This window comes from Anabas testudineus, chromosome 23 (genome assembly GCF_900324465.2).
Source record: "Anabas testudineus chromosome 23, fAnaTes1.2, whole genome shotgun sequence".
NCBI classification, from domain to species: domain Eukaryota; kingdom Metazoa; phylum Chordata; class Actinopteri; order Anabantiformes; family Anabantidae; genus Anabas; species Anabas testudineus.
In genome coordinates this window covers 2,701,222-2,722,315 of record NC_046631.1, presented here as the reverse complement: position 1 = coordinate 2,722,315, position 21,094 = coordinate 2,701,222, and the positions used below count along the sequence as shown (strand labels likewise).

At 40.5% G+C, this 21,094-nt stretch overlaps 1 protein-coding gene across 7 annotated transcripts in view; it reads right to left on the bottom strand.

The window, feature by feature from the left end:
• nav3 (neuron navigator 3) overlaps nt 1-21,094 on the bottom strand; it is a 247,766-nt gene that overhangs the window by 88,776 nt on the left and 137,896 nt on the right. For 6 of the 7 annotated variants that reach the window (XM_026363685.1, XM_026363681.1, XM_026363682.1 and 3 more), the window contains exons 4-5: nt 7,784-7,856; nt 3,386-3,554 (exon numbers count right to left, since the gene is read on the bottom strand). In XM_026363685.1, the coding sequence (XP_026219470.1) occupies nt 3,386-3,554; nt 7,784-7,856 (242 nt within the window). Of the gene's footprint in view, nt 1-3,385; nt 3,555-3,982; nt 4,073-7,783; nt 7,857-21,094 lie in introns of those variants that run through there. The other variant, XM_026363688.1, reaches the window with a different exon arrangement.

The window sequence follows — 21,094 nt, the reverse complement described above, 5'->3', positions numbered from 1 at the left end:
ACAAATTTCTTAGCTCTGACATTTCTCAGTCAAATAATATAGATCCAAATTTGTGTCCGTCAATCTACAAGAGAAAAGAATCCATTGTGTATACCAGCCAAGAATAACAACCAGTTTACCAGTTCATGATGCCACTGACACTAATCCATCCTCATATCACCGTGTGTCTTCCAGAAAGATCCATACTCCGTCCTATGAACACCACCACACACACTACATAAAGTACAGATGTACCTAGGAGATGAGTCAGGCTTGGCCAGGCTGTTGGCTCTCCCGTATGGCAAACGGCTCTTCCTGTCGCGAGACACGGCGGTGGGCAGGCGTGAGGAGCGCCACACCATGGGGTCAACTTGTTCGCCCCAGGACATGGTGAGTTAAAGAGGGAGGGTTTGCTGTGCCCTGTCAGGCCCAGGCCCCCCTGCCTTCTGGAGCTCTGAAAACCTCCTGTTGCTCTGTGCTGTTGCGCCCTGGCCAATGGGGAGTTCCCCTTCTGACATATACACACACACACACACACACACACAATCATACACATCCCATCCCCTGCCCCAGAGACACCAGTTAGGCCAGCAGGTGCTGTCTATAGAAAGCTCCCAGTACTACAACTGTAAGTGAGCAGTAGACTTCATGTGTGAGAGAGTGTGGGAACCCGTGTGTGTGTGCGTGTGTGTGAGTTTTTGCCTGTGTAAATCTGTGACACAGATAATTTGATAATTTAAAAAGCTTGACATTTTTAATTTAAAACACTCCTTCTTCTGGCTTGTGTTATATTTTATGAAGTTGCTCAGACACACTAAATCTTCAGGGTCGACCGGAGCCTACAGGAATTCATCATTGTGGAAAATTGCAATTAGAAAAGTTTTTTTTTTTAATAGATTTAATTACTTCTCAGTGTTAGGAGCTGAATTGAAAAGGAGCCACCAGGCAGGCACGAAGGCTCAAATAAAAGAACATTACGAATCTTCAATATTGTTTAAAGTTAACATGGTGGTTCGAAGAAGTTCAAAGAAAGAAGCCTTCATTTCTCACAGTGTAACAGCTGACTGTCAACGAACTGATACTACTGTACTGTAAAATGTTCTAACTACAGTACATGAAATTTCTCTTCAAATGCCATGTACATTATTTCGGTTTTTGGTTTCAAAGACGAATCTTTTTGCATCTCTTATTGAATCTGTATAGGTGTTTGATGGGACATTAAGACATCTTAAATAACATTAGGGGTGTAACAGAGCTGGAACTGGACCTCAGTGATTTTTGTGTGGAGTTTTTCTTTAATGTTATGTAAAGTACTGTACGGTATCACTGTAATTTCAGACCTTCAATAAACATTACAGAATATTGTGCAGACGGTGTAGAAAGTAGATTATGGGATGCAACATTCAGTGGAATGTGATACAACATATGGTAGCACATCATCTATGTCTGATATTTGACTCACAAGCTTGTGATCAACTGGCTCATTCTGCATCATACACACACACACACACACACACACACACACACACACACACACTGTTGGAGTGTTTCTCCAGCTTGTATATAAGCACATTAGATTCTCCACACTTTTTTTAGACTTTCTTGAGTTTTTCAGAAAGTGGCTGAATAGTCCAGACATCCCCCAAAACCCACAGATTAATGGCTCACTTTATCACTGACAGACATGGACTGAGACTTTGACCGCCGCTGTGGCCTTCAGCGTTCAGACACGATTAACTTATCAGTCGAGGGGAGTGAGACATTAGTGGGGCTGTGGACAGTAAGGCTAGAGGGTCTACTATAAAATTGACTTTAAAGACCTTTGTTCATGAATTTATATCTTCTACTTCCCCAAATATCTCTCAGACCCGCTGTACTTAATTGCTAAAAAGACACAATGGCAAGTACAGCTTCTGTAATGATTTTGTGTGTGTGTGTGTGTGTGTGTGTGTGTGTGTGTGTGCATGCGTGTAAATTGGTATCTCATGTTTACCAGGCTCGACTAATACAGCGGTGTGCTTCAAACTTTGCTGTTTAGTGTGTAAGTGTGTGATAGCATTCTCCACCTGTTGTGGCGAGGGGAGGCGGGAGGGTGGGAATTGGAGGCAGCTGTGCCCTTAATAACCTCCCACCCCTCACACACACACACACACACACACACACACACACACACACACACGATACACTGACCTCACTGCCATCACTTCCAGATAAAATGAGGGTAAAGCTCTTAACAATATCATCTTACTCACATACCCTCTCTTCGAGTGCTGAGACTAACTGCTCTTATTGCGCTGATTTCAAACACATACAGTATGCTGCCACGGACACACACACACACACACACAGCACAGCACAGCCAAACAGAGCGATCGTGCAGTAACTTGATCTGGTCAGGGGGAATGCTGCTCATGTGTGGCATGTCAGGCCTTCCCTTAGATGCTCCTCTAAGGCCTGTTCTGTCTATTTACATCACACAGGCACAGACCTACTATGCTTTTACTGCCTACTTACTACTTCACTTTCTCTATTCCAGCATTAATATTGTACACTAAATGTTTGTGTATCATAAATAAAAATAAACATGAGCTTTATCATATTGTACAACTATATTACCACAAACAACTCACCATCTACTATTTGAGTAATAATATCATATAGTTAGATTGCTGATTTCTGCTTAAAGTCTTTATAACCTATTTATTATCTATATAAGTCAGTTGTACTAGCTCAGGTGGTAGAGCAGTCGTAGCTGTGGCAGCTGTCCAACCACAATTTCCCAAGGGGATCAATAAAGTATTCATTATTATTATTATTATTGTATGCTAAACTAAGTTAACAGGCTCCTACCTGTACCTTTACAGTGTATCTAGTGTAATGGACAAATATGAGAGTGGTACACTAAAAAAATCTAACAACCTGCTAGGTGGTATAGCTTTATGTTTAATAGCCAGATAGACAGTCGTATGCTAAGCTAACAAGATGCTGGCTCTAGCCTTATACTGTATTTATTAGACACATATATAAAACTGTAAATGTAATGTCATTTCTCCACTTTCTTCTTTCTTGTCAAAATGTCCTTATGTGGCTGATACAGCAGGAGCCCCCTAAGCATTTAATGAGAAACATCTTCCTGAAGGCTGTTATTCATTTCTAGTGCCATTAAGAGGCAGTCAAATCCATCAATTTCCTGTTTACAAAAGTTCTAACTGGACCTAATTAAGCATCCAAAAGCAATAAATCAGTAGACCTCTATTCCAGCATCCTAAAAAATAATGGGACCACTAATTCAAACCAGTGACTGCAGCATGCCTTTCTGACCTCTAGGCTACCTATGCCCCAAATTAGACCCTAACCAACATGAAACTACTGTAATGCAACCACTTGGAGCTTTTACTCCACATACCTGGACTGCATCTCTTGTGTCTTGCTGGCGGACGGTGCAGTGCTGCTGGTCTGCTGGCTTAGCTCCACCAGGGACTGGTAGTACTGTTGCTGTTGCTGCTGCTGCTGCTTGTAGCGCGACAGGATGAAGAAGAGGCCTAGGATGCTCTTTAGGTTGCCATTCCTTATCTCTGGAGGGACAAAATGGAAAGAAAAAATGGAGTCTATCATATGAATTCTTATTGCATCCATCACGTATTACTACTACATATTGATTTACAGCCTGCATTTTCCTTCCAGTAGATCCAATTCATTTTAGATAAAGATAAAGTCAGTTTTTCAAGTGAAAACAGTGCAGAACTTACTTATCATTTGTCTAGAACCTAAGGTAATTATTTATTGTCTCATTTAAACAGCATATAGTGAACATGTGTTGACTTTTTCAAAATGATTCACTTGAGAATAGAGCTCAAATGCAGCTGTTGTTCAACAGGCATACGAGTATTTTTTTTAAGTGCAATTATACACAGGCTTTAACTGGAGTACAAACTATTATAATGATAATATGCAGAATTACAGAATTAGTCACTTATGATATTCAGCATGAAGTAACACTTACTCAGTGTAGAAATAACTTAGGAGAAACAGTTGTCATTAATCCAGACTGAAGCATCTGCTCATGTACATGAGTACATGAGCTAACAAACAGCTTTAGGTTTACAAGTGAAGTTCAACATGGGTACTTCTACACTTGACTGGGGGATGTCTGGTGTGAAGGCAAGGCAAGTCTGACGCCAAACAACTAAAATATACAACAGGAAGTTCATTTACAGTTCTGCTTTTGCCAAGAAATGAGGAACTGATATAGTTTACAGTTACAGTACTGTGAGTACAGTGGTGAGACACTGACAGAAACTATGCATTTATGTGGACTTCACTGTCTAAATATACTACTATATAGTAACAGTAACCCAAAATATATTTGTAGTGAAAATGCAACAAGTCCTCCAACCTAAAGACTGATAGTGGTTATACGACCTCATTTCCTCATTTTGTGCACTGTGTATCCGAAACTACAGTTTCTACAGATAAATACATTAAAAAGTCACTGCTGAAAAAAAAGAATACCTTTGTGTTATGACAATGCTATGATAAATATCTGCTAAGGTTTGGGCACTTAGTTAAAATAAGTACTTTAGTAAGGTTAGAGGACCTTCATCATCATGGTTACAATAAATATGTGGTTAGATTATAGAATATTGATAATCATGATTAACAAAACTGTAGATCAAAAATTTAAACAGGAAATTAACTTCTGCGTCCAACACTTTGTCTCTTCACCCCGACAACCTCTATCACATCACGACTCCAAAAAGCTGCAGTCCTGCAGATAAAGTTACCGTTTAAATATCCTGAGTTGGCAACAACAAAAAAGCTCCTAATCAATAAGTAGCTTTGTCTGGTGTGTTAATCTTATCCTCAACAGTTCCTGCGTTCATCCCAGACAAAACTCAAACAAATGCCTCTCTCACAGACTGCTGCACACACAGCCAGGATAGGATTCAGCGGTCACAGAGGAGGAAGAATCGATCACTGTAGCTAACGCACCCATTTGTGAAATCGACTTTTTATATCAAACCCTCGGTGAGAGCTGGCACACAGAGGCAGAGGAAGGATGGCAGCGGCTGACGCAGGGCTTTTTACTCCATTTTTCAGTCTAGTGAGGCTAAAACATTCTTCCCACCCATCCATGGCTGTGCTGTTCGGGGACTGTGAAAGTTGGAGAAGATTAATCTCTTGGGGGTACTTTCCACTCTCTAACACCCAGAGGCTGGATTTTATACTGCGCCTTTGAGAATCTCAACGGAAGTGTTTTCTGTGCTTTAGGAAAAGAGAGAATGTTGCAGATTCAGCCAACCAAGGAGCTGCAGTGGAATGAAACTTTCAGCAACTGGTATAAGTTATAGAAATGATAATGAGATCAACAATAGAGACATCTTTTTTTATTTGAGAGGTCAGTTTTGTCTTGAGTCAAGGTTCTAGATTGAAGTAGAAGATTGATACTTCTACAGACAAGATATGCTCAAACAGGATCTAACCCTACTACTCCACATTTCTTATATTTTGGCTTCTGCTGCCCTTGGCTTCTTTGTGTGAGCTTAGTTATTTCTTTGCCTTACACCCCTTATATTTTCAAAAAGGACCCTTAGACTGACCCTAGGCCTCACCTTCTGGTCAAAGAACAAGTATGTGATCTGAGATGAAGCGTGGGGGATTTTATTGTAGTAAACAGGTCATACGGTTTGTTGCCCGCTAGTACTACTTGTTCTGTTAAGTTCTCAGTTGCAGACATCCTGCTCTGGAAAGAGACTTTAATGGCCTGCTATAAGGACCCCTCACTGTAACCCATTATCAAGTGCAGGAAATGTGTGTCTCAGAACTTTACACCTGCTTTTTAGGGCTGAAAACAGAAGACTGAACCTCCTGTGGATAATTATCACATTTCAGGTAGTAAAACTTTTTCATGTTGCTCCGTTTGATATATTCTTTGTGTTAAGGGGTGAAGTGTGAGTCTGAGAAGGTGGAGGAGAAGGTTTTTCTCTTCACAAGACCAAAAGCAGTGCTTCCACAATGATACATTTACAATGACAATGCTATTATGCTAATGTTTGGTGGGTTTAACATTAACATTTGCTCCAAATGAGTTTTGCATGCTTTTGATTATAAACCTATGTACCTTTACACATGTCTCAAAGCCCAGAGACTTTAAGACATTTTCCACAAAACCACAAATGTCAATCTCATGTTGGAGTTGGATAGCCAGGGGATTACGAGTCACTGGGACTGGAACCACAAATATCTACTATCTAAACATAGATATTGAGATATTTCTCTGTATACATGACAGACTTGACAGTAGATGTAAAGCCAAGGGATCACAAAAATCATTAAGATCCATACTCTGAGGACCATGAATAGTTACAGACAAATCCAGTCAACTTGGACAAATGTCACTGACCTCTGTCTCATCATCTTCTTTTCCTTTATGGAAAAATGAGTTTTGCACTTGTTCTTATTATGGCCTGTAACCTCCTCAGCAGAAACATCTATGGCAGAACCAGAACACTCTTCAACATTATGGGTTTTACTTTCCGGTTTACATCCTCCCACAGGAAAGGCAAGGGGACTTCTAGAGAGTTATTACACTAAGTAGATTCCACATTCCTTTGTGCACACCAAACATTCCACTTAATTTTATTCCCAAACCTTGTAAAAAGATAATAAAGACTATATACTGTATGCCAGCCAACAGAATCTGGAAAGCCCTGGGCAGATTCAATTAGACATAAGAGGGCAGGCAGCCATGTAATTCAATTCACAAACACACACCACACACCCACAGTAAGTCTTGAGAATAAGAGTGAGGGAGAGAACGATGGACTGAGTGAAGAGAGAAATGAAAGGCAACAGCAATGGACAGAGGAACCCAATAGCCTGTTTTTTTTTTTTTTACAGACCCACTTTGAAATTCCAGGCCTAGTGAGTCACTTTGCTGTTTTTAGTGCTGTGGTGGGGGGCACAAAATTTAGAGCTGTCGGTCAGTGTGTCAGGCTGTCAGACTATTTCTGCTTCTGGAGAGGTCAAGGGCATGCTCACCTCTTTTATGTTTAAAGGGGAACAGAAACAACATGAAGCCTGGTAGACAGACTCTGAATAACACGAAATAACAGCTAGAGACACATTTCTGCTAGTTTATTTTTTATTTTTCAGACAAATGAATGAATCAAGTCTTTTTCTCAAAATAGGCATTTCCAAACACCTTGGATTATTTGAAAAATCAGTTGGGTTCATTTATGAACCCTGAGGGAATCTTAGGTTACTTCTGCAGAATCATCATAACACATAGTTTGGAACTTAAAGATCATTTTAACCCTGGCCTCTTGGGACAATTTAAACGTATCTTTCACTTTGGCAAGCGCTCATTCTGCACAGCGCTCTTCTGTAGTCATCACTGTCATATAAGCCATGTACTGTATACCCTCATGGTTGGGAAACAAATCCCTCTGTGCAGTTTTTATCCTCCCTCTAATCACTTTGATGCCCTAATGACTGCCTACATTGCCATAGTGAAAGCTGGAGATGGAGAAACTGTGCACCGCTACCATGATAGCAGCATGGTAAATTCCATTGCTGTGAGGTATATATGTGCTTTGGAAATAGGCCTTAACCAGTTTTTGAAGATGTTTGGTACTGTGAAGAAATGGAAAACAACCCACAGAAAGTTGGTGTTAAAACCATATTCATTTTCTAGGTCGAGAAATTAGAGATGCAACAATAGTGAGACCCTTCTTCTGCTTTTCTACTAATTCAGTTAAGAGCTTAATCAGGCCTTGAATTATGTATTGTTTAGTCTTCTTACCTTCTGCTGAGAGCCCTTGTACATTCACTCCTCTGGCATCCAGAAAACTGAGGCAGGCGTCCACATTTTCGATCTGTTGGGAAGACGGCAGACAGTCAGCACAAAGGAGAGACACAGCAAGAATGTGACATTACTTAACATTCAATGAGCCTAAATGTCTCGGGGCAGAGGGCTCAGAGCACAGGGACGTTCAGCGCTATTACCCATAAAGCACATCATTGTGTGGTTATTACCCGACCCCCACTTGACCCTGGGTCCCGGCTGCATGGCATACTGACCGCAGTGTATGGCCACCTACACACGCCAGGGGGATTTTGAATGCTTTCAAGGGGGGCACACACTCCTATGTACTGTACGCACAATGCCAGTCAATGGCACAAACACACATTCAGTCCAATGCAAACAACATATTCAGCTACTGTCACCTCGCCAAACTTGGTATCATTTTCACAAAGGCCCACTGAGGTTGCAGTTATTAGGGGGATTTCTACATTCCTTGACAGCAGCTAACGAGTGGCTTCATTAGCATTGTGGCGTGCTGCCAGTCCCCCTCAGGAGGTCTTTTATGACGAGGTCAAAGGCTGGAGTGCTTGGTGTCAGTGCAGTGTGCCAGTGCCATGCAAAGGGCAGGGCGGGCAACTCAGCCAGACGTCCAGCGGGCAATGATGATTCATTAGCTGTAACTCCCCCTCCCCTGCCTTTTGTAGAACCAGGATAATGAGTCATATCTGCTGAATCTTCTTTTACTGCCACTGAGCTGAACAACATTGCCCTCGCTGGTGTAATAATGTGTATTTGAGTGGCATTTTATTCAACTGAGTGAATTAGCCCTTCTTTAATGGTACAGAAAGCTGGAAAATGTCTGTGAGTTCAGTTATTTTCCCATGAACATGAAGAAGTATTTGGTGGTCACAATAAACTCCAACAAAAACTTTTTTACTGCGATCACAAACTGTTTTCTTTTTTCGTTAGCACCACTAATAAATGCTAATCAATAATTGGACTACTCACTGAAATAAGCTGTATTTGATCTGAGAGGAAAAGAAACATATTGCTGAAAGACATAGAATATACCTCCATATGTAATATAATAATTCATTTGTCAGACACTTTAACTCTTTTGGGCTGATGTGTGTGACTGTTCACAGACACCTTGTTGAATATGTTTTAGATCACGCTGATGAAGGTCAGAAGGCAAAACGGTTGTCTCATAGCAAAGCACTGTGTTGCTGGAGGTCTGACCTTGTCAGCGAGTTTAGTGAAATTATGTTTGTTATGTTGTTTAGTCTTCTTACCTTTTATTATTAGATTAATATTAGAGTCACAGTCTGTAACAACAACGTTGACACAATTTTCTTCTTTTCACTGAATAATTATTTGGGAAATGCAAGAAAACCAAACATAAGCTATAATTATGTGCATTGTCTCTCATGCCCGGTGTATAATGGAAACTGTATAGAGACTGTTTGCATGTAATACATTTTATTTGTACTATAGATTCAGCTTCGATTGCTGGTGTTACCAAGGTAAACTGAGACAATTATGGGATATGAAGCAATTCCAGTTTTTAAATGCATTTTTAATTTCATTTTGACATTGCCGTATTACCTTTACTTAATTAAAGCTGTTTTAAACATCACTGCCCTATATCATATCATGTTTCCAAGGTAACAAACAAATGCTTTTCTCTCAAATTTTAAATCAGCATTCATAAAAAAAATCGGTTAAATACTCAGGAATTTGAACATTTGAATAAATTTAATCTCAATCTACTGAACGAGTTTGTTTGATGTGGTCAAAAAGAAAACAGCCACTAGTTGGTAAGCTTATTTTTCTCAGGTAACTGAACTCATTTCAATTGATAAGGGCACCTTAAAACCAGTTGCTGTAGAGGTGCACCTCCCTCTCAGCCACTTTCTCTCCACACACTGAGATGTTTACACTGGTTTTATCAGCTCGGCTCCTTTGAAGGACAAGAAGTCACACAAAGAGCTTTTCCATCTGCCTGACACAAGTCACCGCCTTCCACTTCCCATGATCACACACGTTCCCACACAGGCACTAAACCCCCTTACATGTGGGCTTCCATGCTGCCTATCCACATGGTGTGTGCACACACTGACATGTGTGCCCTGGTACTAGCTTGTTTGATTCATCCCACACACACACTGTATATGAAGACACGTGCTGACTGAATGCTAACTGGTGGGGATGAGAGTGATGTGGGGAAGTAGGGGTGTGTAGTGTAGGCTTCTGCCAAAATAAACAGCACATATACACAGATGATATGTAATCAACAATATTTGTACGTGTGTGTGAAGGCTGGTTTAATAGCTGATAAAGACAAAACAAAATAATCGCATAAAGAAACAGTAAATTTTTTTAATTGGAGACAGATCTGTGTTTTTTTTTATAGGAAAACAGGCATCTGCAGCAAAAGTCATGCGTTGTTTCTTCAAACAGAAATTGTGAGGCTTTTAGACGGAACCTCTGTTTGTTTTTAGTTGACCTAAACTCCATAATGACGTAAACAAGTGGAATAATGATTGAAGGCGTTGATGACGGCTGGGGCATTAATGTTCTGCAGGGCTCTGGCGATGTTTAACTGCTAGTTTGGTGGGCGGTTTGGCTTTGCGGCATCCTCTAACAGCTTCTCGAGAAACCAACATCATTTATTTTTCCGACGCAGGCTGGCATCACACAGATCCACACAGGCCATTAAAAGCAATTTGGAAAAAGGCATTTTGATGAGGCACACTCCACCTAATCATGAAGAACTTATAGCAGGAAAGAGAGAGCACATTTTAAGGAGTGACAGCAGGGCACATGTGCAACAGGCAGTGCAGGAAGGAAACGTACCCTAAGTCTAAGGGAGAATGACGGAGGGAGCTTTTTCTGTTTCTGTGATAATCCGTTACAATTGAACCGCATGTTTCATTTATAGAGCCACGCTACAAATCAAAACATCACAAGACAGGAGAAAAACTTACCACGGATGGATGGATGGATGATAAATTGATTAATCAGTTTAATATTGGTGTATTGGCCACTTACTAATTAAAGTTAATAGTAACTATATCCTGATTATGTTTATAAAAAATGTAATGCAGTTGCAGTTAAGTTCCCCTCAACAATTGTAATTGCGGTTTGGTTGCACAGAATTGAAATTGCACATTCAATAAATAAAAAAAATTATTCTTTTTAATTGGTTGGTTGTTTATTTGGTTTGACTTTATCTAGATTTCGAACCTGTGTGAAAAGTTGGATTATATCTTACAAACTAAAGCAGAAATATTACTCAATAACAAAGTGTATGTTAAATGTAGAGATAAAATTACTGTTGTTTAAGCTCTAGTTATGTGTTTCAGTTCTGTTTGAAGAAAAAGTATAAACCATTGGCTGCCGGAGTGAAAATCTAAAATAGTTTGGCATGATTTTATTAATTATTAAGTAAGCCATATGCAATTTTAATTAATTGGTTAAAAAGCCGACAAACTCATAGTTATGGTCTCTTATGTGTGAATTGACACTTTTCAGTATTTGTAACAAGAAATGATTTATTATAAATTTAGGAGACGAATGAGAGCAGCTGTGTGATGCCTAGTTGTGCTTCTATTAGCCATTATCATAGTCAACAGAGAAAAATGAATTTCCTTCAATTTGTTTTTGCACTTTAAATTGTCCCCCTTCCATTAAGAGACGACTGTGAACCCTGTCATTTCGTACTGAATGGAAAAGGTCACCTGAAAACGTGTTTGTGACAAAAGTGACTCATCTTTCTCGCTGAGCATCTCTCAGTGAATTTATTTTTGGTCAATCTCTGACCCAAAGTTGTAGCACTACAGTATGTCAGTATTTCCTCTAAGTCTTTCCAGCCACTGTATTAAGACAGTGGCTACATCTAAATAATTGCAGCCTAATTTTCCTCAAGTCCCTCTGTTGCTTTTGAAAAGTGTGCTGGGGCACGCTGAGCCTCTTTAAAAGGTATCAAGTAACTGATGTATGATGGCTGGAAGTGGAAGGTGTTATCTCTTAGATGCAACTGTCAAATACAAATGGGCCAACACCTCAATTACCACTTCCTATGGGACAGAAAATAACCTCCTTCAAGTCAGGACTGGAAAAGTAAGCATTAGCGCTTTGCAGCACAGCTCAATAATTGAAGGGTTTTACTACAAAATGCTACATATCCACTGGAAAATGCATGCCATCTCAAATCCCTAAGTCAGTTTTTCACAAACACGGATGACTCAAACTTCACACAGAGCTATTTAGTGAGTAATTCTGGGGATGACTCAGTTGACTTCAAATGACTTCAACTCTTTCTTTCCAACCTGTTTCACTTTCAGCCCAGTGATTATTCTCTGAATGCTGTCAGGGTTTATTCATTTCTTTTACACCCACTTGAAAATAGAACTTCAACTATGCCCTGGTGGTTGGAACCTGTGGGGTCAGAGACAGTCAATAGTCAAAACCCATAACAGTGAGGAGCTGATTGGACAGACTTTTCTTTTGCTAAAGGCAGAAATCAAAGGCTAGTGATGAGTCAGTCAAATCCACACAGATCTAATTGCAGGCCTTCACTTACAATCAGTGTTTTCAGCAGATCAAAATCAATAGCTGCTACATGAAAATTAGGTTTGCCCCAGACATGCTTGTTGAGACGTTTGCTTTCTTTAGTCTCCCATATGGTAGAATGTTGGGTTGATGAGTACATACTTTTTGTACTGTAACTATTAATGCCTCTGAAATGTACTAAAGCAGAGCTATTCACTCATGCTGAGGTGACACATGACTAGGAAGCTTTTTACAGACAGAATGTACTTCATTAATCACTGCCGTTGAGCTGAGCTGCTTTGAAATCCAAACATTTACAGGCAGATGATGCTCAATCCCTTTCTGAGTTACAGCCTAAAGGTTTTGAAAATACTGGAGAAGGGAAGATTTATGTATATGTTATATTTGCCCTATGAAAAGCCAGGACACAGTAACATGGGGAACTTGATTAGACCGTCAGAATTTGAAGTCACTCAGGTTTTCTTCATCCAAACAGACCACTCCTCTCATTGCTTATCACCTCTCCATCAAGCCCTTTCTTGAGACAGGGGGTCTGACACCTGTGCTTCCATTGGACTCATCCCTAACACTTCATTTCCTCTTTTACCATGACCTATCACTCTGAATGCGTCCGAAACAGACGGCTGCTGACAGACAATGAATCAAAATGTTGAGCTTCAGAGCAGTTGACGGGCAGGGGGGAGGCTGGGTTAAAGGATCTTGTCTCATAATCCAGGGATCATCGCTCATCGTGTCAAAATCCAAAAGTACAGAAACTTTTTCTCATCTGACATGAGGCTGAGGAGCTGTTTTATACAATATTGATCATGGTGGCAGCCTTCAGAATCCTTTACCCTTACTGAAATCTGTCACGTGGCTGAGAGCTGAAAAGCTGCCTTCTGAAATCTTGGATAAAGAGGTTATTGCTCTTTTTGTTATTTTAGAAATACCATCCAAAACCAAACTAAAATAATTCTTATCAAGTAGCCTGGTGTTCCAAGACAAAACAAGCTCCTTTGTGCAGCTGATTTTTACAACATCATATCTCATATCTGTGTAAACCAAACAAGGACTTGTCGGGGGCTTTACTGACTGTCTCATTCCTGTGTCTTAAAGGAACTACAGTACAGGCTCAGTCAGCATATAAACACATATGTATAATCAACAGGATCTGCACGGCAGCACAAGCTGCACATATATGTCTCAGTTGTACAGTTGCTTTATTAGGTACCACTGTACAACCTAATGCAATCCAATACTGTAAAAGTAGAATTCATGGCAAAGCTGCTGCATTGGAAAAATAATGATAAAGTGGCCAGCGAGTGTATATGGAGGGTCATGTGGGCAGATGTTTACAGCATCAAATAACTTGGAAGGCTTCCATGTGGCTTTGCACATCTGCTGCACAGACAGGGTGAGTGTCCACATGTGTGTCTGTGTGTGTGCTGTGTGTGTGTGTGAGTGAGTAACAAAGAGAGACAGAGAGAGTCAGTCAACCTAAGACGCTTCATAGATGAAAACGACCAATGAACCACCTCATCAGTCTCTGGATTAATCTCTTTCAATCCCTTCTCAATTTCTCGAGTCAGATCATATTATTACTTCTCTTAACGGTTGTTGAAAACAAAATGCAAAATGATGCCAGAAAACATTGTTTTCCTTCTTTGTGTCTTTTCTTTTTTTTTTATCCCTGGTCTTCATTTTGTTCTTGTTACATTTTTTAGGCATATTTTAGCCTGACCCACAATAGACTGCATCAGCAAAATTACATAAGAACAATAGAGACACAACAGTGTCACAGCAAATATCCTACTTACCATGTGTCATCATGGAGGAATCGGTTTACATATTTTTTTTTTTGGCCATAAATAATTACTTTTGCATAAAGTGGAGAGAGTTGCAAGACCTAAAAGACAAAGACTAAAGCAGATATCCTGACTTTTAGTCTGCTGGATGAAGCTTCAAAACCTGGACATTTACTCTAATTCAATGCACACATCCAAAATTTGTTCAGCAATCCAAGTTGAATTCACGTTAAAGAAGCAACTGGCCAATCACTAGTGAGATTGAGACTATCAAAAATGTAAATCATCAACATATGTAGTAACCTTTCAAAGTAGTGACAGAGAAATGTCGGCAAGAGTCAAACTGACACAGCTGAATGAGTTACTGTATTTTAAGTTGACTTGATCAGTAAGAACAGCACAAAACCAAATAACCTCTTCTCCCTATCTAAAGCCTCATTACAGTGGCTGAAGCAAATAAAATCTGATTATCATGTAAATGGAGTAAAATGTAAAACTGCTAAAAAACTGAAAGAATTTAGCTGTAGTCTTAAGTGTATGCATTACTGAGATGCATGTGGAAACCTGATCTCAGTTAAGCCACATCTCAGTTGATGGCTTTATAAGGAAATCTAAAACAAATAGCTGAAAGTATATGCACAGACATGATTAATAATGTTCACACCAGATCATCAAAGAAAGCAGCACAGGAGGATAAATGAACGGGGGATGTTTTCAGGGGCAAGAGGACATTGTTAAGTATTTCTTTATGGCTTTGACGCCAGCCGTCGGGGAAGGACTCTCACACTGTTACATTCCAGAGTAGAGACATTACCAACATGACGGATAACACTACTGTTGACAAGTAACAAATTTGTCAGTCCCATCTCAGGCCACTTCTCCTGACAGGGTCGGTGAGGTTAAGCTCATAGCATTTGAATAACCTGCTAACCAGCTACAATGCAAGGTGAGAAATATCATTACAGCCCTGCTGCTGACTGTTGCTTCCCAGCCTTTTTTGTCTTACGACTCTGAATAAAAACAAAGCAATGATGCTGGAACATTTAAACATCTGTCATGGCTTTCTAAAACACAATGTATCACACATGGACTGTAGTTTGTTTCTAAAATGGAAATATAAGTTGAAGTTAAGATAAACTTTATTAATCCCTAGAGGGAAATTCAGGTAAGTGTGAAGAGTACACACTTGCAGAGCTGGAAGAGGCATATGTGGGTGCACATGAGGAAATATTAGTTAAATGGTCTCATGTAATCACTTAAAACAAAAGAACATTAATGGGGTGAGGATGATTAAGGGATTATTGGCGGCTTCAATCGTAACATACCTGACTGAACTCGCGACACACCATTAAAAGTCAGTAAAAAGAACCAGAGGGTGATGTGGGTGTAATACTGTGTGAAAATAAGACACCGTCACATTACTCTTTTGTCTTGTGTTATCGTGCTGAACAGGGAGCTACTGTACTGCAACGCGAGTTCACAACGCATCCTGATAATTAGCTGCAGTACGCTTTAGGCCACTACAGTTCATGAGTAATTTGACTGTGCCGCTTTTCCCTCTTTCTTTTAGTCACTGTTTAAACCTGGGATAAAACAGTGCTGCTGAGTTTACAGCTGCTTTTCCCAGATGCTGTCAGATCCAGTTTCTCTGCTGCAGTGGTCAGTATGTGGTGATAAATCATGTGCAGCAGCAATTTATATAAATTAAACATTCCCTCTTCTGTAAAGTAAAGCCAGTAATGCATGCCACTTCTCTGCCATTTTAGTTGGGCCTGAGTGAGCTCTTGTAGTAAACAAGGAAAAAAGAATATAAACCATTGGCAAATATCAAATATTCAACGTGCTTCCTGTGGTTTTACTTTGGACAGTATATGTATATGAATGGTATTAAACCTCTCTCTGCTGTACCTGTAATTAAGTATCAGACTGCTTCTGCTTATTGCTTATTTCAGTACAGGGAAGGCAGACAGATGTTAAGTACAGTTCAGATACATGTACATGAACTCCCCAAACTAGAACCACAGAAAGTTGTCATTTAATCTTCATTAGTTAAAGTAAAGATGCATGTTCACATAGTCACTCATATAACTGACTGTATTTACAGTAAGTGACTGTGAGACTGATGTTTTGACAGTTTTCAAACAAGGCAGCATTAAAAATAAAATGTTAAAAATAAATCTAAAACAAAGTCATGAACTTTGACTTTTTGAACGAACAAAGTTGTTGCTTTTATTGCTTTGTAAGGCCGAGCAGACCACAAGCCTCTTTTTGTTCAGGCAGTGAGGACTGAGATGACTTTCAGTGATCACTAGCACCAATGTCACGCTGCGGGTGCCTGAGGAGGATGTCATGCGGGTGGAGTTCACAAAGGGGCAACGAGACAGTAACAACATAGGTGACCTGGTCGGGAATAAGCTGGCACTGCAATCAATACAATATCTTAGTAGGCAGACTGACAGAGGATAAAGAAAAGGTTTTTGATTTCTTATCTGTCTCTTTATAAGAAACAAGGACACCAAGCAGCCGAGTGCAGAGAGAATCAGTGAAAAGTCTCATTGATCTATTCTTTATTACTCCCAAATTGCAACATTCACAGTGGTTTGGAATAGCTGAAAGAAGCTGCAGCTGGTGCGCTGCAGTCAAACATACTGAGCTAGATCAAAGGTTAGTAGTCTTTCACTGTGCCCATTTAACAAGCCAGCTCTCTGCTCCCTTTGCAGAACATCTGCCGATGTCGTTCACTTATAATGAGTGATTAAAAGCTTCCAATTGAGCTACAAGTAAGCTGTAACGAGCCCCTCGGCGCTCTGTTCCTGCTGCTTAAGTGGCTAACATGTGAGAAGGTCAGTCTGTGCTCCAGAACACACACCTTATCCACTTGCAGTTGCCGAAGAACATAGAAGAAGATAATGGACCAGGAAGAAGATTTACAAGGGTCAGAGAACGGAGGATTGGAGTAATGTTTACGCTATATGAGAACAGCTGCTGAGACACCTGAGCAGCCATGCATTAACAAATAGCTCACACTCCAACTTCTTGGTACTGGTTCGAGGCATCCAAATTTGGAGCATCACAGATTGATCACACACTGCTCTCAAAAGGTATTGCACTTAGGGTAGACTAGTAAAGCAGATTTATCTCTGATTAAACATTTTCAAACACTTTTCAAGTACTCGAGGCTCTAGATCTTTGATAATAACAACATTCATATGTCTAATAGCTAATTCTTAGCAGCTAAAACAAGTTGTAAACACTTATTTGCTTTGTTATGGTGAACCTGTTCCCAACTAGCTGCTTATTTACAGCTATTATTTCCTCTTTTGCCAGGTTTTCCACCTGACAGTTACTCAGGTTACTAAATTGGAGCCCTCTGCTTGGAAGCTCACCTCTCCGCCATTGAGACATTCAAACTATAAAAAAGACAGCATGAATTATTGTCCCTGTATAGGCATAGTTTCAACAGTCTGACCTGACCGTCTGCCTCTGCTCTCTTTAGACCACTCTCTGCCAATTGCAGGGCATGCACAATGACATCAGGGATGTTCCAGACGCCCTGAATTCCCATCATCCATATTTCTGTGTATTTCCAGACCAACTGACTCTCATAATAGATGAGTCGTTCGACAGCCAAGACTGGTGTAATCAAATCAACGACCTGAGGAATAGTGTCACACAGATGTCAGTTAGTTTGGCCATGAAGGAACCTGGACCAGAGATTCAAATTAGGAACATGATCAATTAGAAGTGGAGATTAATAGTGAGCTGTGCTGGTGACAAGGCGTTAAGCCTGTGAAGATGATACTACTGAGCGGCTTGTATCATTTGTCTGCTTGTCTGGGTGGTGAGCACGCTGCCAACAGATGGGGCCCAGATAAGACTAGAGGGTTTTTATAGTCTTCAAGAAACCCTAGACTCAATTAAGTCTCAAAGGCAGCAAGTCCAAATCTGCTGCTTAGGACAAAGTACTAGTAGAAATGACCGTCTCTAGCCTGGAGCGAGTTTAAATGGTTCGGTTCAGGTCAGAACAATGCTAGCCTAGTGCCTAGTACTGTTTATTATGAAATCACACCATAATTGTTTCTGTGTATTAAAGGTGTTTTCAATGAGAAGTGTATTTAATATCTGAGCTGGCAAAAAGGTGTCTGTTCTTCAATTGTTCGTCTCATGTATGTCTGTGAGAACAGATATGTTTAATCCACCTGTCGACACAGTAATCATGCTCTATACAAGTCTATATAAGTCTATTTCCCTGTGTTTTCATGCCTAATGTTTTAATCACCACAGTAATTATGTTCTGGGCTCTGACTGCTTCCCAAACGTGGGTGAGCTACACCCAGCACTGTGCCTGAATGCCTCCTGTGTAGACACACAAAGAGCACCAGAGCTCACCCTACGCCTTGTCAAATCAAGAGCCGGCGCTGCAAACATGATCCACGACACACTTTAAAATCCAATATCATAAATGAATAGCAAGGGAAGAGTTGACTTTATAGCAGCGAGCTGTTTGATGCGATCTCTCCTACCCCAGGCCTTCTGCTGACAGATGTTGCATCTCTACATTTTACATTCATGTAAGATTTTGACAAGTGTTTTTTTCCTGGCATCCTTTGCTGAAATCGCTACAAGTTAAACACACACTCACACAAAGACTCAAAGTAAAACTGCACAGTCATCCATATTGCAGGGAAGCGCTCTGTGGTTTGCTAATGATGTCTGTCTATAATGAGGAGGATTAGCGTTGCGAGGCTTTAATATTTTCTGCTGAATGGGCCTTTTCTGCTGTCCCCCCCGCCTGCCATTCTCGTGTTGAAGCACGATTCTTCTGAGAAATGAAAAAAATAAATCCTTCATTTGATTCCAATACCTGGGTGTGCATCTAATTCCTTTAGATTTCTGCACAATTATAAGAAAGTGCACTGTCAGAGGGCGTGAGGTTTTACATGGGAGAGGAACTGCAGAGTGTGCTGCGAGGTGAGTGAGGCGTTTGAAGGATTCACACAGACACCGTGTGAGATTCATAATCCACAGAAGGCATTTGTAGTTTTACATCACAGGCATTTAGCTGACACCTTTATCCAAAATCCCAAAATAGGAAGAGGGTGGGATTTATATACTGCAAGCAAACAAGCATGGGCTGTAGGCACAGTGAGATGTGTGAAAGAAGAGGGCATCAAAAACTGACCTGAGAAAATCTGGGGGTATGGGTATCTGGGGGAAACATTCTATTTCCTCTGATGAACCTACGCCTCTGTCTCCAAAGCTGCCTCTCATCACTATCCAGCGAGTGAATCACATCCATGTTCTATCACAAAGCTGAAAACCAGTGATGTATTAAACACAGTGGAAAGAAACTCAAATCTCCACTGGGTCGTAAGTCCCACGTACCACACTCCTGTCATTCCTCCTTCTCATCATCTCATGCTCAGTGGTTGCAGATGATTCCTTCCGGGATCAAATATGTGGTTGGGGGTTATGGTTCTTTATAGAATCCCCGCTCTTGTTTGCAGAAACAAATTCTCAGCAATCATTAGATCCTGCACCAATGAATTCAACTAAAACTATTCCTTGAAACACACCAGCCGCAAGCTCTACAAGGAAAAACAGGCATGTTAGCAGCACTGACCAGTCTGATCAGTGGGAAAGCCAAGCCTCAAATGTGAGGAATCCCATTTGGATTTGCAATGCACATGTTTATCTGACCTATAGGAAGAAGAAGCAGAAGAAAAATACTTATTCTCCCATTATTGCAACAACCATGATACATGTGTTGTAGACTGCTGGAATTTCAGGCAAGAAAAAGAATTGGAGCATCAAAAGCAATAAGGATGAAGTTCTGGGGAATCAATAAGCTATTAGCTACAGGCTCAAAGTATAACTGCAGCCCCCACCATTCTGCATTATTTTGAGTCTATGTCTTAGCAAAGTTATGTGGCAGCATGTTTAAAAGTTTCTATACAATCAAGTGACCAAATTGGGACCTTTTAGTATAATTAGAAGATACCTGCACACTGTAAAGGCAGGCTTTTGTCATACAGTGTAACAGTAAGGAGATCAGAGGTCAGACTCTTTTACATATTGTTCTTGAACAGAGCAAATTAGGGCAAGGAAAGGAGGGAGACCTAGAAACAGGGGTATTAATTCATGATTCCACTGTTCTGGAGAACAGTGAGTGTTATCCTAGGAGTTCTTGGGGCATCAGAGGTGATAGCCTTCGCCCTAAGTAATTATAAGTATTCAGGAGCAGTTTGAAAGGTTAACAGGAAATGAAGAGATTGTGAATCTTGATCTGATTAGGTATAATATGTGGACAGAGCTAGAAAATGGACAGAAGAGGAGTGTGAAAACTCATAGTAAAACTTTGTTGGCACTATACCCTTCCTTTTTTCTGTTGGATTAGCTCCACAGGAAATGATCGGCCTTCAACTGACTCGTAGCTCGCTTGTAATGTGAACAGGCTTTTAGAGGAAAAAAAACATATTATGCATGCAGATTAGCCGAGAAGCTTGCAGATGCTGGTGCCATGCTGGTTTCTGCTGCTGGGCTACCAGCAGCTGCTCAGTTGGCTGCAGTCCACTCACCAGACCGGCAGCGACCTACCAGTTAGAGAAATGGGCTTGTGACTGAAGGATCATCGTTTCATGGCCCAAATGGGAGAAATTCTGTGCAGTGGAGGTAAATCATCTGGCCTTCCACTGACAGCTGCTGCTGCTACAGTGACGTCTCTGGCCTAGGCGTTTAAACTGCAGGTGCTAGGTGGCCCAGTGGCAGGTTTCCAACATTCACAGTTCAAGTTGTCAATAAGCAGCCAAAAGTTAAAAAAACTCAACCAAACAAACAAACAAACAACCAAAAAAAACAGCTCCAGATTTTCTCAGGACTGCAGACAGGTTGTCAATAAACAACTTTAGTTTCAGAATGATATCAGTGTTCAATCTCGTGGAGCAAACAA